The sequence below is a fragment of the Ambystoma mexicanum genome, chromosome 2p (genome assembly GCF_040938575.1).
Source record: "Ambystoma mexicanum isolate Mex_15411 chromosome 2p, UKY_AmexF1_1, whole genome shotgun sequence".
Taxonomy (NCBI): domain Eukaryota; kingdom Metazoa; phylum Chordata; class Amphibia; order Caudata; family Ambystomatidae; genus Ambystoma; species Ambystoma mexicanum.
In genome coordinates, this window is record NC_090923.1 from 1386654585 (window position 1) to 1386669437 (window position 14853).

At 47.1% G+C, this 14853-nt stretch overlaps 1 protein-coding gene across 4 annotated transcripts in view; it reads right to left on the minus strand.

Moving 5' to 3' along the window:
- NBEAL2 (neurobeachin like 2) overlaps positions 1–14853 on the minus strand; it is a 1179347-nt gene that overhangs the window by 340606 nt on the left and 823888 nt on the right. For all 4 annotated transcript variants that reach the window (XM_069645798.1, XM_069645800.1, XM_069645799.1 and 1 more), the window contains one exon: positions 520–825. In XM_069645798.1, the coding sequence (XP_069501899.1) occupies positions 520–825 (306 nt within the window). The remainder of the gene's footprint in view (positions 1–519; positions 826–14853) is intronic.

Here is a 14853-nt window from a genome sequence, read left to right on the forward strand (position 1 = left end):
CAAGCAAAGGTTTTTACAACAATCTACACTTGTCAACAAGCAGGCTTCATAACTCCAAAAGAAATGGTATTTGGAAAATACCTATTCACCAAAAGTAGAAGCCCCACCACTGTCAAAGTTTAATATAAACAACCATGTTTCTATTCTTTTTTAAAACCGATGATCAATCAGTGTACCTTTCTGTTCCCCCGTAGTTCTCTAAGCACATCGCTATTCATTCAAATATTCACTTTGAGCCTTAAAAAATCCACACAAAACATGCTTCTGTTGAAACTAATAAATCCCTTATCCTTTGGCCTCAAAGGTCTCTGAAGTCACCAGAATCCACTGACAGCATTGGAAGGCTGTATCAAGCAGCAATCTATGTATTCTTGATTTATTTGCAATATGGCTCATCAACATGTATCCAAAAACATTGAGATGACTAATGATGGTTGTATATGTGTGCATATTAAAGAAAATATGAAATTGATGAATCAAGACAAAGATTTCTATCTCCCAGAGCTGGGGGCTACCTACGTGCTTTTCGATGAAGGACCTCCACTCCAGAGTGCGGCAGTACTCCTGGAAGTCCTCGTAGAAGGTGGGACTGCCATTAGTGGGAGGAAGAGAGGGCAGGTAGTACTGCAGCTGCAGGGACTCGAAGCATTGGTTCATCAGTGTACGGACAATGGGCACCAGCCATGAAAACATCTCGGTCTTGGCGTATAGAGACTGCATCAGGGGGGCCTCCAGCTTGCCCAGCAAGTAGCAGGCTTCCTCTCGCTTTGGTATGGAGGCTGTTTGCAGTAGGCTGTGGAGCTTCACATAGGCTGAGGAGTGCATCTAGGAAAAAATGAAAAATATCCTGTAGCCCATGCATTAAAAACAGGAGCTATCTTATATGCATCATATAATGGGACATTAAGAAAGTGCACGGATGCTTTAGAACATTGTAATCTTAAGAAGCAAACACATGAGCTTTTACTGGAATTTGGTGGGGCCAAAACCAATGCAGAAGGCTACAGCATCACCAACCTTGTACTAGAGACATTAGGAGGATCACAGCATCATTGCCTTTACTTCAATGGTGGCATAGCAATGCTTCAGACTTGTGTATCATATCTCTATGGCACAGTTCTACTATATAAGGGGGACTAAGTTTGCTGGATTTTCAACTCAATGTGTTTTGGCTTTTTCTCTGCTGCTTTTCTTGTTTCCTGCTTCCAGTTCATCTCCAGCGCAAATGCCTCTTTGATTTTAGAGTATTCATGGGTCATGTTGTGTCTGGAATACTAGAGTTCCACCTGCCTGGACCCACACCACCTACTGCATTAACCTTTTCTTTGATACTTAATTTATTTTGAATTTGGTTGGCCCCGTGAATTATTGCTTTTTATTTCCATTGTCCCCTGACCCATAAACTACCAAACATCAGATTCTCAAAGTGATCAATATTTCACATTGGAAGCATGGAAGACAAACAAACATGGCTTATTAGTTCTATGTATTATTGACTCCAACATTGTGCTCTCTCATAACACGTTATCACTGTTTCAGGTCGTCACCTGTGGGGCATAGAGCCAAAAGAAACTTTTCTAAAGATCACTTTGGGTTGTCCGCTACTGAACACCCAGCAAATGGCACCAGCAGTTTAGCAATGCCCCCTTGACCGTCACGTCTAAGACTTGAAAACTTGGGCAGGGGGGCTTTAAGATTTCTCATGCAATTAACATTACAATAGACTGTTTCCAGAATTGAACAAGGTGGAGAGGAGGACTCTGGGGAATTTAGCGGCTTCTTGGATAATCGATTTGGCCTCAGCAAGTGCTCTGGAGCCCTGACCCAATCTTATTCAATCACTTCATTGACAAGTAGCTCACTCAAAGTGACAGAGATAGAGCACTGCTATGCTGTCAAGAAAGAGCCTGGAAGCACAGACGGAACACTCCCAAATCCATAGACCAAGGGTTTTCAGGGGGAACCACAACATCTGTCCTAAATTATATAGACCGTTTGCAGCAGGAACGCCCACTGCCGACACTCTTCGATTTGAAGAGACCTTTTAATGTTTTAGTGAGGTTGGGTACTTGAGTGTGGCACTTGTCCCTTCGAATCAGTTTATAAATGGTCTTTGGATAATAGACAATGAGGCATATGAATTAAGTTTAAGAAAAATTGCGTTTATTCTAGAACGTGCCCTTTTGTTGACACATGTTTCGACCACAGCAATAATTGTTATGAGGTCCTGTCACTCAGATGAGTGAGTTCACTGTATGTATAAATAGATTGGGATCCAGAGTCCTAAACACAGGGCGCAATTAGGCTTAGATCCTGCCGTAAGACAGAATTCCTATCAGTACAGGACTTCAGGGATTTTATCCCAATCTATGCATACATACAGTGAATTCACTCATTTGAGTGACAGGACCTCATAAGAATAATTGCCCTTTTTTGATAACGACCAGTGTTGGTCGAAGCACGTGAAGAGGGAAAATGGGACGACCCCTTCCCCTGATTCTCATCCAGACCATGGCCCAGGACGTCACGACCCAAACACCCCCCAAGAGAAGAATTCGACCTGCTCACCGCCAACCCAGATGTCAAGGGAGCCTGCCCATCAATGAAACCATGTGTGGGAACCTCAGGTGGAACTGACATCGACCATATGGATCAACTCGATTAGACAGTAACCACAAAATACCGCCATTGTTAGAGATGCCATGACGACATAGCCAACAGACAAGAACACACGTTCTACCAAGTACATTGGACACCCACACACCAACCCACACGAAGAACATACTCAGTGCTATGACATAGAGGACCACTTACACCTACACATGCATCGTTATGTTTCACATAGGCCACCTACAGCACTGCAGAAACGCAAGAAGCCAGAAGAGCTTGTGTGCATGCTTGTAGACGCTTCTTCGCCACTAAAACCATGAAGATGTAACCTTACATATTTACTAATGCATATGACACTCTGTCGCCCCTCGCGACCCCCATATTATGGACCATGTACCGCCACCCATAAGCCAGGCCAAGGTAGGCCGTAAAGCAAGAGTCCCCAGGCCGAAGCCTCTCAGACAAAACTGCAAGGCGCTGATCACGCAGAACGAGCTCCAACGAGAGCCCATAGCCAAGGCCGCAATGTTGCAATCTACATGCAGCGCTCCCCGCACCAAGGTTACACCTGCCACTGTTAGACGCTCCTCAGAGCTGAAATACAAATCAAATGCTCATATTCCTGCTACAGCCACGGTCTCACAACATGTGGCCGAGCCGACCTGATACGATGCCAACCCCTACGGGACAGAGAAGCGCTGGGGTCTCACGTCTGAGACACAGTCTGCAACAATGAAGTGACAAACAGGACACCGACAGTGATGGGAAAGGCATGCACACCAGCCAATGGTCAGACCTGTCCATTGTCCGCCACTGACACATAGTCATACTTTGTTGCCAGCACCAGGTACGCCGCAAGCTTGGAACAGCGATAGTCGCAGGCTTGGGGGCTCGCGGATGAACCAATCAGAATACGAGGGGCTCACAACAACGCCACTATAGTCTAGCCAATCACTAATTGTCCCCTTGTAACGACTTTCGTGTAACAATTGTTAGGGACAGCCCAAGCGTACCACCTGACCCTTTCTCCTCCACTAGCCGTCTCTTCTATATGTATCTATACTGACCCTACCACTCGGGGAGCCAACCCAAGATGGCGTTAGGTTTTGGGGCCCGTCTTCCTAGGTGACGCACGTAGCCGCGTCATGCAGCTAGAAAAAGGGGCTGCGAGCCCACCAAGATCAAGAGGTCTCTTGGATGTCTATAACCTGTGAGCCCGTCTCTGCTTGTTTCATGTAATAAACAGCAGTAACCCTTTGCTCTTGTGTGTGCCTCATACTCTGTTGGGACGCGGGAGGAGTTGGGGCCTCCCCAACCCCGGAGGTCCACGCACGGCCCTGCCGGCCCCCGGAAAATTACTCCGACAAGTTTGCGGCGCTACTGAGATTTGAGCGAGATCACAGCGAGGCCACCTGTGTCAAGGTGGCCCGGCAACGCAGCCCCCTCTGCCGTTACCCCCTTTGGAGGACTACAGGACCATCGCGGAACTGCGAGACTACCGGACAGCGCAATCTGGAGATTGGCCGTCGGGGGCCGAATTGAGAAGTATCCCGCCCGCGGTTGACGAGTGTCCAGGCGTGGTCCAGACGAGGAAGGCGGCGAGCTGATTGGAAGGGGTGTCCGCAGTCGAGCAGCACCGGCAGGCGAGAGTTCAATGTGAGTATGGCACACACAACAAGCAATACAATGTTGTGAGGGAGGGGGGAGGAAGTGTATTTTGGGTGGCGGGTGGTTGTTAAAGGGTGTTGAAGAGAGATTTTGGCCATTGAGCGGTGATTAGTGTGTAAGTTGTAGCAGGGACTGGCCCGAGGGCCGTCACTTCCAGGGCTACAGAGCAGACTGGGTGGAGCTTTAGGCATCCACGTGCGATTGACGGATCACGCTGATTGGTGATAAATGAATGGATAGAGATTCCTATTGAGTGTTTTAGCTCTATGAATAGATGACGTATTCCCGCAGGAGGTAGCTAGATTGTTTTTCAGTGCGGAAGACAGTTGGCTGGTTAAGCGCCCCTGGAGAGGGGGCGTATCACACGCGAGCAGGTGCGCAGTACGATTGTAATAACAAAGTAATTCATGAATACTCCACTCCAGGCGTGGTGGGAAGACAGCTGTAGGGGTAACGGGGAACAAGGTTGCCAAATGTGGCGCGCATTGATTATTTGCTGAAATTGTACGTACCAGTAAAAGTTCTTGTAGCGATTGGTGACGTCACCCATAGGACTTGCATAGGATGCCGTGGTCTTCCGAGAGTAAGGGGGAAGGGGACCCGCAGTATGGGAGGGGTGAAGGGGGAAAGGCGGCCGCGCATGGAGAACGCCGGCACGTGCTCTACAACTGGGGCCGCACAAGGAGTTGGTGCGTCCGGTGGGAGGGGGATCAAAAGGGCCTACACTGCGCAGGCAGTGAGGGCAAAGGAGGAGGAGGAGCTAGAAGTACGTTGCAGGTGAGCCAAGTAGCGGCAGCACAGGAAAGGCGGGGCAGCTTAAAGCACACCTCACGAGGCACGCAGCCGCAGGGGGCTCCGTGCGCCACAGGTCGAAGGAGGCCCTAGCTCCATAAGGAGAAGCACAAAAGACAGAGCCATTGACATTGTTGTAAAGACAGAGAGGGCGGTGGCATTGCGCACGAGTTATTGTAATAAGAAATTGCTTTTCCTTGCAGCGGAAAGTCGGAAGACCCCAATTTAAGGGGCCAGGTAACGGTGGTATTAAGAAATTGAAGTTATAAAATGTCTACATACTACGGGATAGGGGCAGGAGCAGGGCTGGGGCTCAGGTCCAGCGCCTTAACAACACCACTCCAACACATCTGCGCAACACTAATACCACACAGAGATAAAATAGTAAAGTATAGTATTGAATGGACACAAACTACAGACAACAAAATAAGGATACCATGGCCGCCCAACAGCAGGTTTGATATGTGCACCCAGCACTCACTGTTAGCATATCTACATAACACATACAAGGGAAAGAAACTAGCAGGCCACTTGGAAGTTTTCGACCTCTGGAAAATGTTCCAGGGGTGTTCACCGTGCAGGGAGTAAAGGAGGAAAAGGTGAGTGGAGAGGGCAGGTGCAAAGCACCCCAGAATACACACAGTGCTGAGGAAAGTGAGGAAGTATCAGAAGGATCATTCACAGTTGCAGAGGTAAAGAAGGAAAGTGAAGGAGAGATGCCCATAACTAAAGAAGTGAAGAAGGAGGCAGAAGGGCTGTATCCAATGAGGGAGTTGAGGGAAGCTACCCGATCGCCATTAACGGCTGCCGAGGGATATTCTAACCCCACATACAGCCCACTACCATATGCCAGCAGACAGCTACCAAAAGGGGGTGGGCGCGAGGAGTGCAGCAGAGGCGAAACAAACACAGGTAAGCACCGGGGGCGAAAAAGGGCGCAATTATACTTAGCAAGTATAGGACCATACGAATGGAGAGCAGCACAGGTGCTGCTGAAGCTTTGAGGGACATTAACAGGGGAAGAGGAAGAGGCGGTAAAGAAGGTAAGTAAAGAAGAGACAGAATACACACAGAAAGGGAGCGAAGTAAGTAGAAAGGAGGAATGGAGAATGACACAGGAGGAAGAGGAGATAGATGTTAGAGGTAGGACTAGCGGAATTAAGGGAAGCACAGAGCGCGCTGATCAAACAGTTTGAGCAGGAAGAGCAGGAAAGGAAGGAGAGAAGGAAGGGAAGCAAGGGTGACAAGGTGGGGTTAAAACGACAAGAGGAAGAACAGAGGAAACGAGAAGAGGACCGCATAAGGGCCGTCGCAGAATGGGTGGGACGCATGTAGCGGCGGGAGGTTAGGAGAAGAGAGGAGGAACGAGAAGAAAATGACAGAGAAATGGGACTGTGGAGGAAAAAGATTATATCAGAAAGCGCACGAAAATATGAAGAGGGGAAGGTTATAGAGAGTATACTGGCAAAGGAGGGCGGAATATGGGGCAACAAAGAGGAAGAAGAAAAGATATTAGAACAGGTAAGTGACACAATAATGAATTAGCTTTGCAGAGTACGAAAGGTAGTAGGTGGTGGAGTGGGCAAGCAAGACAATACAGCACAAGGAGAGATATGCAAGGAACGCAGGGCCAAGACGTACGCGTGCAGCAATAAGGAGGAAGCCACGTACACGTGTAGCAATAAGAAGGTAGCGACAACACTGCAGGAGGAGAGCACAGAGAAGAAAGGTGAGTACACAGACAGACAGGGACCGTCACAGTGGGAGGAAAACGCCCAGGCCCAGGATTGACATTTTCAGATGGATTCTGCAGTGAGGAGCAGGAGGGATTGTGTGCAGGACGGAGTGATGGAAGCGGGGAGGGATTAAGCAAATTACACATAACCCATAATGCGAGATGCGGGAAGAAGACGACACAGGGAAGGAAAAGAAAATGCAACTAAGAGAAAGAACGCCACGGCCACTGACACTGCCAGCGCAGCACATGCCATATGTTAGCAGACTCAGAGACCTCTGAGGACGCAGGATGGAAGAATTAGCTGATACACACAGGAAGAGTAAAATGAGCAAACCAAACATAGGAGGAGCAAGAGCACAAGGGGTGATAGAGTAACACAACACATTACTGACTTCATTGAAGAACTTTCTGACATGGAAGAGGACAGCAAATACACTCACACATCTCCGCACAGACATACGAAGTGAAGGAGTACACTCTAATGCCATTACTAGAGAGAGAGGGGGGGGCAAGGCCACAATATGTCTCATGGAAACATGTAGACAAGGAAAATATCACATGCAGACTCCCATCACTGAGCGGAGGGGCCGGGAAATGGATATATGAAATGGAAAAACACACTGCAGGGCAAAAACTAGAGGTAGGTGACGTAAAGGGGTTGTTAATATCAGTATTCGGTTTTGCAGCAGATGACATTTGGAAGAGGGCGGGATTCCCAGGGGTAACTATAAGCGACACATCACATGATGGCAGGCACGGAGGGTGCAGTACCCAGACACTTCAGACATAGGAACAATAACCTTTTACGCAAAATGCGTGAGAATGAAGATCCTGTTGATTACATACAGGAGATTCAAGAGAAGTGGCGCCTAGAAACACGAGAACCGTGGGACGAAACACTAGCAATTTTTTATCACATACTAATACAAGGGCTCCCAGAACCAGTACAGAGACAATTAAAGAAATTAGTAGGGATGGAAGCAAAGGCATGGCCTGAGATACAGTTAACAATAGTACACCATTGTAGACTATGGCAAGAAAAGATGAAACAGAAAGAGGAAGACAGAAAGGCAGAAGAAGCGAAATTGGTCCAAAAGAAACTGTCCAAGTATGCCATGGAAGGTGCACTGATAACAGGCCCCACCCAGGCCACACCGACACCAGACAATACACAACAACAAATAGCATCACTACAACAAGCACAGATGACAACACAACAAATGCCACCACCCCCACCATACACAATACAGATGGGAGGTGGATACCCTCAAATGGGGAACAGCTATACCAACAACTACTGGGGGAGGGGTGGGCACATGAGAGGAAGGGGATTTGGGCCAGCAGCACCACAGCAAGGGGGAGGGTTCCGGGGGCCGAAACAAAATGGGCAACACGGATATTCAGACAACATGGGAGGGTACCCATGGCAAGCACGGGAGCCACCAACGTGTTGGACATGTGGGCTGGTAAGACACATGTCGCGCACATGCAGAGCAAGACAGGCACAGGCAGGCTAGGGAGAACAAGGGCAACAGGGGTACAATGAGGGACAACAATTTTACCAACAGCAACAGCAGCAGCAAGGGACAGCAGCACTAAAACAACAGCAAACACCACCTCTAATACAGCAGCAAGCACAGCAAGCACCACCTCTCATACAACAGCAAACACCACTACCACACCCTCAGCAACAATTACAAACATACACAACACAACAACAGCAAGTACAGTACCAACAACCACAACAACAAGCACAACGGCACAACAACACGTCCAGACAGTACAACAGCTCACACAAATACAGGACGACAAATCAATACCCGCGGACACACAAATACAACAGACACAATTGGGGAGGGTGACAATACTAGGTCACAACCGATACACAGGGAGTGGACAGTCAATATACCCACAATAGGACAGCCCACAGATGTCTCTGATGTGTCCCATCCTATCAGTAACACCTAACCCTGCGGAGGAACCACGCATAAAGGTAGCTATAGGTGACAAAACATTTTAATTCCTAGTTGACACAGGGGCCACTAGGTCCTGCATTAGGGAAGGGAAGTTCAATTTGTCAGGCGAAGCTATGCACACTCGAGGATTCTCTGGGGCTCGAGGGCTGGTTCTTTTTACTGATAACATCTCCTTATCTGTTGGAGATCACGATCTGTCTCTACCACTCCTATACTCAAAGCAAACCCAGTAAATATACTCGGGAGAGACATTATGAGCAGGTTGAACATGACAATATCTTTTACTGATGAGGGAATAGTGTACTCCACACCAGGCATCAACATGCTCACAGCACGACACATACTTCAGGCTTACTGTGGCAAAACAGTAGCGAGGGCAGAGCCAGTACATGGGGACCTCTTCCAATATGGGACGGACATGGCACTAGCATGGTTACCAGGAACTGAGGGCAATGTGTGGAGGAGACCAGCAGCTTACCTTTTCAGACCAAAAACACCAACAAGTGAAAGGGAAGGGGCTATCATATCAGTGGACATAGAAAGCATTGTGGTAACCACAGACTACATAGCAATTCACGCACAAGATGGGGAGGGGAAAACATGGAGAGCCGTAATAGCACTGACAGAAGGATGCAGGCTAACACAGGTGCCAGATGAGGAGCTATTCTCAGATGAAGCAGCAGATGGGGAGATGGTGTTCCAGATGAACGTCTATATTTGGTTGAGAGTGAAATACAAAGAAGTGGCACAAGAAATGGCAATGGCACTAGAAGCACTAACCCTTACCCAGGTAACCTTCTACGAAGAAGACTTAGCAGCAGTGCCCACCTCTCTATGGACCACTAGTCCATATGACGTAGGCTGCATAAAGAGCATTGAAGGAGTAAAAATAAAGCTAAAGAAAGGTGCGATTCTGCCCATAGTGAAACAGTACCCACTATCAAAAGAAGCTGATGAAGATATTTATGAAACAATAACTGCCCTAGTCAATAGAGGAATACTGATACCATCAGAGTCACCATGCAACACTGCGGGGTATCCGGTGCGCAAGGCGAAGGGAGGGTCCTGGCATTTCATACAAGATCTCAGGCCCCTCAACAACATTGTAGAGGCAGAGTACCCAATAGCAGCTAACCCAGCAACAATACTGTGTGGAATACCAGCAGAGGCGTCACAATTCACTGTGATCGACCTCAAAAATGCTTTTTTCTCAATACCGCTGCACCCCGAGTCACAAGACTTAACAAGTTTCACATACCGCAACACAAAGTGGAAACACACTAGATTATCACAAGGGTACTGGTAGTCACCATCCATCTTTAACAGAGTAATACAAATGGATCTAGGAAACAGAGATGGAGAGTACGGTGCTGCAATATGTAGATGACATCATCTGTAGCACCACCGAGGAAAAGTGCAGAAGGGACTCTGTAAAGATGCTCACAGTGCTGGCTGAGAAAGGATACAAGGTTGACAAGGGGAAGCTGCAGTATTGTCAAGAGCAGGTGCTCTATATCGGGCAGATCATTTCACAAAAGGGAAGGAACATTGCACCACAAAGGGCACAAGCAATAACAAATACACCACAGCCACAGACAATCAGAGAACTTCAGCAATTTTTGGGCCTCTGCAATTACTGGAGGGCATGGGTCTTTGACTATAGCTCATACATAGGACCACTGCTCAAAGCACTTCGAGAAGCACAGAAGGGAGAAAGGAAGTTGGGATGGACAAGAGAGGACAGAGGCATTCAACAATTTGAAACACGCCATTTCAACTGCACCAGTACTAGCCACCCCCAACTACGAAGAGCAATTTGACATTCTCACATTGTGATACTGCAGTATTGAAAGCAGTACTGACACAAAAAACAAAACATGGGACACAAGCTAGTGGCATTTTACAGTGGCCATTTGGACCCTGTAATGATGGGTCATTTCCCATGCGAACAGAGCCTAGCCACAGCGGCATTTGCGGTAGAAAAATCCTCCTCAATAACTATGAGGTGCCCCACCACGCTATACATGGAACACGCCCTTTTTGCAATACTGAACAAGTCAAAACCACATTAACCACTCAAAGAGCTACAGGTTACGAGATCATACTCTCGAGACCAGAGCTGAAAATAGTAAGATGCAGTAACGTTAACCCAGTCCGATTTATAGCAGAATAAGTGGAAGATGGAGAGCACGCACATGACTGCACACAGGCAATTGAAATGTACTCAAGTACAAGGAGAGTGGAAAAAAATGCCCTAGAGGGGGAGAGATGTACATAGATGGGTCATCAACAATTGATCAGAGTGATGGGATAAAAAGGACAGGAGCAGCAGTTATACAATTGAGGGACGACTGGACTTACGTTTCAGTGAAACATGTACAATTACCACAACATTACTCTGCGCAAGCAGCAGAGCTAGTAGCACTCATTTTGGCCTTAGAAGAAAGCAATGAGAAAAGAGTAACTATATACTCAGACAGTGCATATGTTACATCAACAGTACACTCAGGACTAATAAAATGGCAAAGGATAGGGTTCAGGAGAGCAGACTGTACCCCAGTACAACACGCTCTCCTACTGGCTGAACTAATTGAAGTAATTAATTACCCGGAAGAGGTAACATTGGTAAAATGTCAGGCCCACACTAATGGGGATGACCCAATATCAAAAGGTAACGAAACAGCAGACGTACATGCAAAATATGCTGCATACTGTGGCGAGACATGGACCCTCCCAGAAAAACAAAAAGATAAGGGGGGTCTAGATATATGTTGATGAAGGATAGGTACACACACATTCCAGAGACACAGGTCATGGAATTACAGGCATCAACAAAAGGACACATTCTAGAATAAAGGCAAGTTTTCTTATTCTTAATTCATATACCTCATTGTCTAATATCCAAAGACCATTTATAAATTGATTTGAAGAGAGAAGTGCCACACTCAGGTACACAATCTCACAATTGCAAATCAGACTAAGGTTTGGGGAAACCTTATGGTACCTGAGGTAGCGAGAGTCCACAACTCACAACGGTTCGATAATTAGCGCAGAGTGAGCAGTTTCCCCCATTTGTTATCCTACTTTTAATATTTTAGAATAAGTTTATAGACATAAGCTCTGACTTTCTATTAATCTTAAACATGCACATTTATACAGAGCTTGGTATTACACATGTTTGGAAAGCTAAGAATCCCTTTTAAGTTCTTTAGTTTTTTTTTCAGACACATTTATACATTCATACAAGAGTCTTTCCTTGTTTGTTGTTAGTTACCATAGTATTTAACTGGATGCTTTAGATGCACATTTGCTAAGACACTATATTCAACAGGAATGCCAACTGTGGACACTTTTATGCTTCACTCTGTACTTTATTGGCAACTTGCCATTAAGCCCTTTGGGAAGAGTAAGGGTGCAGCAGTACGGGTCTGACACAATGTTGTCATGTTAATTGGCCAATACCTATTTTTAAGTACAAAAAAGAAAAAGAAACCTATCTTACCCTATTTCTAAGAGGGGTTTCCCCTGCTTCAACTAAAAATACTATAGTCTCTGTCAGGATGTCCAAAATAAAGAGGCCACAGTTCTGTGTCAGAAAGCTACTCCCTTGCCTTACATTAAATACTAAACTAGGGAAGTGGTGAGTCTCCATGAGGTCCAAAGTGATACTGTATCCCGTGGGAAAGCATCCCTTCCCCAGGTTGCAATGAGGACACAAAGTTCTGGGTCAAAAGTTCTTAAAGTACATTTCAAAGAAACATCAGCATTCCTTATTGCCCATAATTGTCTTCACTATTTTTTTTTTCTTGGCTATGACCTTCTTTCCCTGGCCCTTTGTGCACTTCTTTCCTTAATCTTCTCGACCAGGGGGAGGACTCCCTCCCCTCTGGTCTGTGGTTCACAATGTTAGGAGGTCTCCCTCTCCCTAACCTTTCTCAGGTTTTAGTAGGTTAACTCTTGGCGGGGGAATGTTCCCGTCCTCCCAAAGCGCCATACAGTGCTCAACAGCGTTCGTTGGTTGGTTAAGGGTCTCTCTGACCTCCCACTCAGGCTTCTCAAGGAGCTGCAGCGCCTCAGCAGTCTTCCCCTGTTGTCGGGCTGTGCATCCCCTACTGACCGCGCGTACTAGCTGTTAGGGAGATATATCATTGTATGCTTCATCCCCTCTCCTAGGGAGACTTCCAGCACTTTTTGCTGGACTTCTGGACCTTTTTTTAAAAAAATCCTGAATGACTGGAGCCTTTTTTCACTCATTCATTCTTGTGGGCTCGGTCTTTTGGAACTCTATTCTTTGTATTCTACCTGTACTATGGAGTCTGTCTGCTCCATAGCTCTTAAAGGCATCAGTGTTTTTACTACTGCAGCACACAGCTTCTTATGGGCAGTGTTGATGGGGACCCTTTGGATCCTCCTTTAAGATTATTTTACTATGTACTCAAGTAATTACAGTCCTTAAGGTTCGAGAGATACTTAGTATCTCTCCCAAAACTTTATAGTCAGAGAGGGCACACACCACCTTATCTGGAGTGCCATGGACAATCTCCTAGTTATGGCTGGTGGCAGTGGATGTGTTCTACCAGCTATTGTGTAATTTGTATACCGCAGGTTATGTCCATAGCCTTGGTAGTGCACAATAGGGGCACCCAAGTACCAACTTGGGGCCTCCTTTCTTTTTTTGCCACTACTGGCATGGTTGTCATTTGTTAGCCCTTCTTCTACTATCCTGGGAGGGAGAGGTCAGTGTGTGTGTTTTGCCTTTGGCGGGAACCTTTGGGTATCCCCGCCTATGCTCCAGAGTGTCTTGGCAGGAAGAAAGTCGGGGAGGAGTCTACCACCCCTGTCCTTTGTCTGCGACAGTTCCCGAATAGGACCAGCTCCCACAGGGAGTATTGTTGTCCTGAATGGACAGCCAAACACCCCTTTCTGTAAAATGCTCAGAGAGATTGCAGAGGAGTGTGTGCTGGAACGGTATAAAATAGGCTTCTGGAGTGAAAATCAATCTGACCACTGGAAGCTTAAGTAACTGAAGAAGACGACCAGAGACGCCTGCAGACCCTTTGCAACACCGTGAAGTGACCACTGCTGTCCTGACCCTGTTTTCTATGCGACATAGGAGCTCCGAAGAGGACGACTGTAACGCTCACCTGATTCCCGTAGAGGCGCCGGTCTTGACTGGGCATATACCGTACCTTCAAAGGTGATGTGTAACACACGGCTGGCTCTTTGGGCTGGACCTCTGTGCACTGTATGTCTGACTCGAAGGGTAAGATGTCTGCAGATCGAAAATATGGGATTAAGGAACTGGGTTATTGAATGTCTCTCTCTTCTTCCCTTTCTCTTCTCCTGTAGAACCCCAAAGGTTAACGCTCTCACCTTAGGTAAGTGAACGCCGTGCTCTCCATCTGCCTCGGGGCAGGGTGCTGTAACCAGTTTCTTCACTGGATAAGGGGAGCAGGCCTCTTGACTTCAGAGGACTGCTGTCCGTCGTTTACTGCACGAGCGGTAAGTTTCGAGTAATTCTAATCTCTTTAAAGTCTTTAGTAATGATGTTTCTTGTTTTGCAGGGTTCCGGCGATGGCGGATGACGGGCTGAAGTGAGTTGAAGATGGAGCCCGTGTGATGAATAGAAGCGCCTGGAAGCACGTAAGTAAACGCTTGTTGCCTGCTTCGCGATGCGCTCTAACTGTCTTTTTATTTTGCAGGTACAAGTTCGGAGCGGCTGCAGGGTGCCGGAATACCCACTGGGTTAGATGTGGAAAGGAGTAATGGCTTGTGAGTATTAAAGTTCCCCAATGTCTTTAAACGCACCTTGTTTTGTCTTTCAGATGCGGGATGCAGCGCCGAAGGCCTCCGGAGCGTGCGAAGAGTTGGTAAGCTTTTGTCTTTCAGATGCCGGAATGCAGTGTGAAGACCTCCGGAGCGCACGAAGAGTAGGTAAGCCTTTGTCTTTCAGATGCCGGAATGCAGCGCGAGGCGTTGGTGACAGCCGATGGACCAGGTAAGTGAAGAGCTGTCACTGAAGACCGTAATGCTAACCTGTTCTTTCTTGTCTTTATAGGTGTTGCTGAA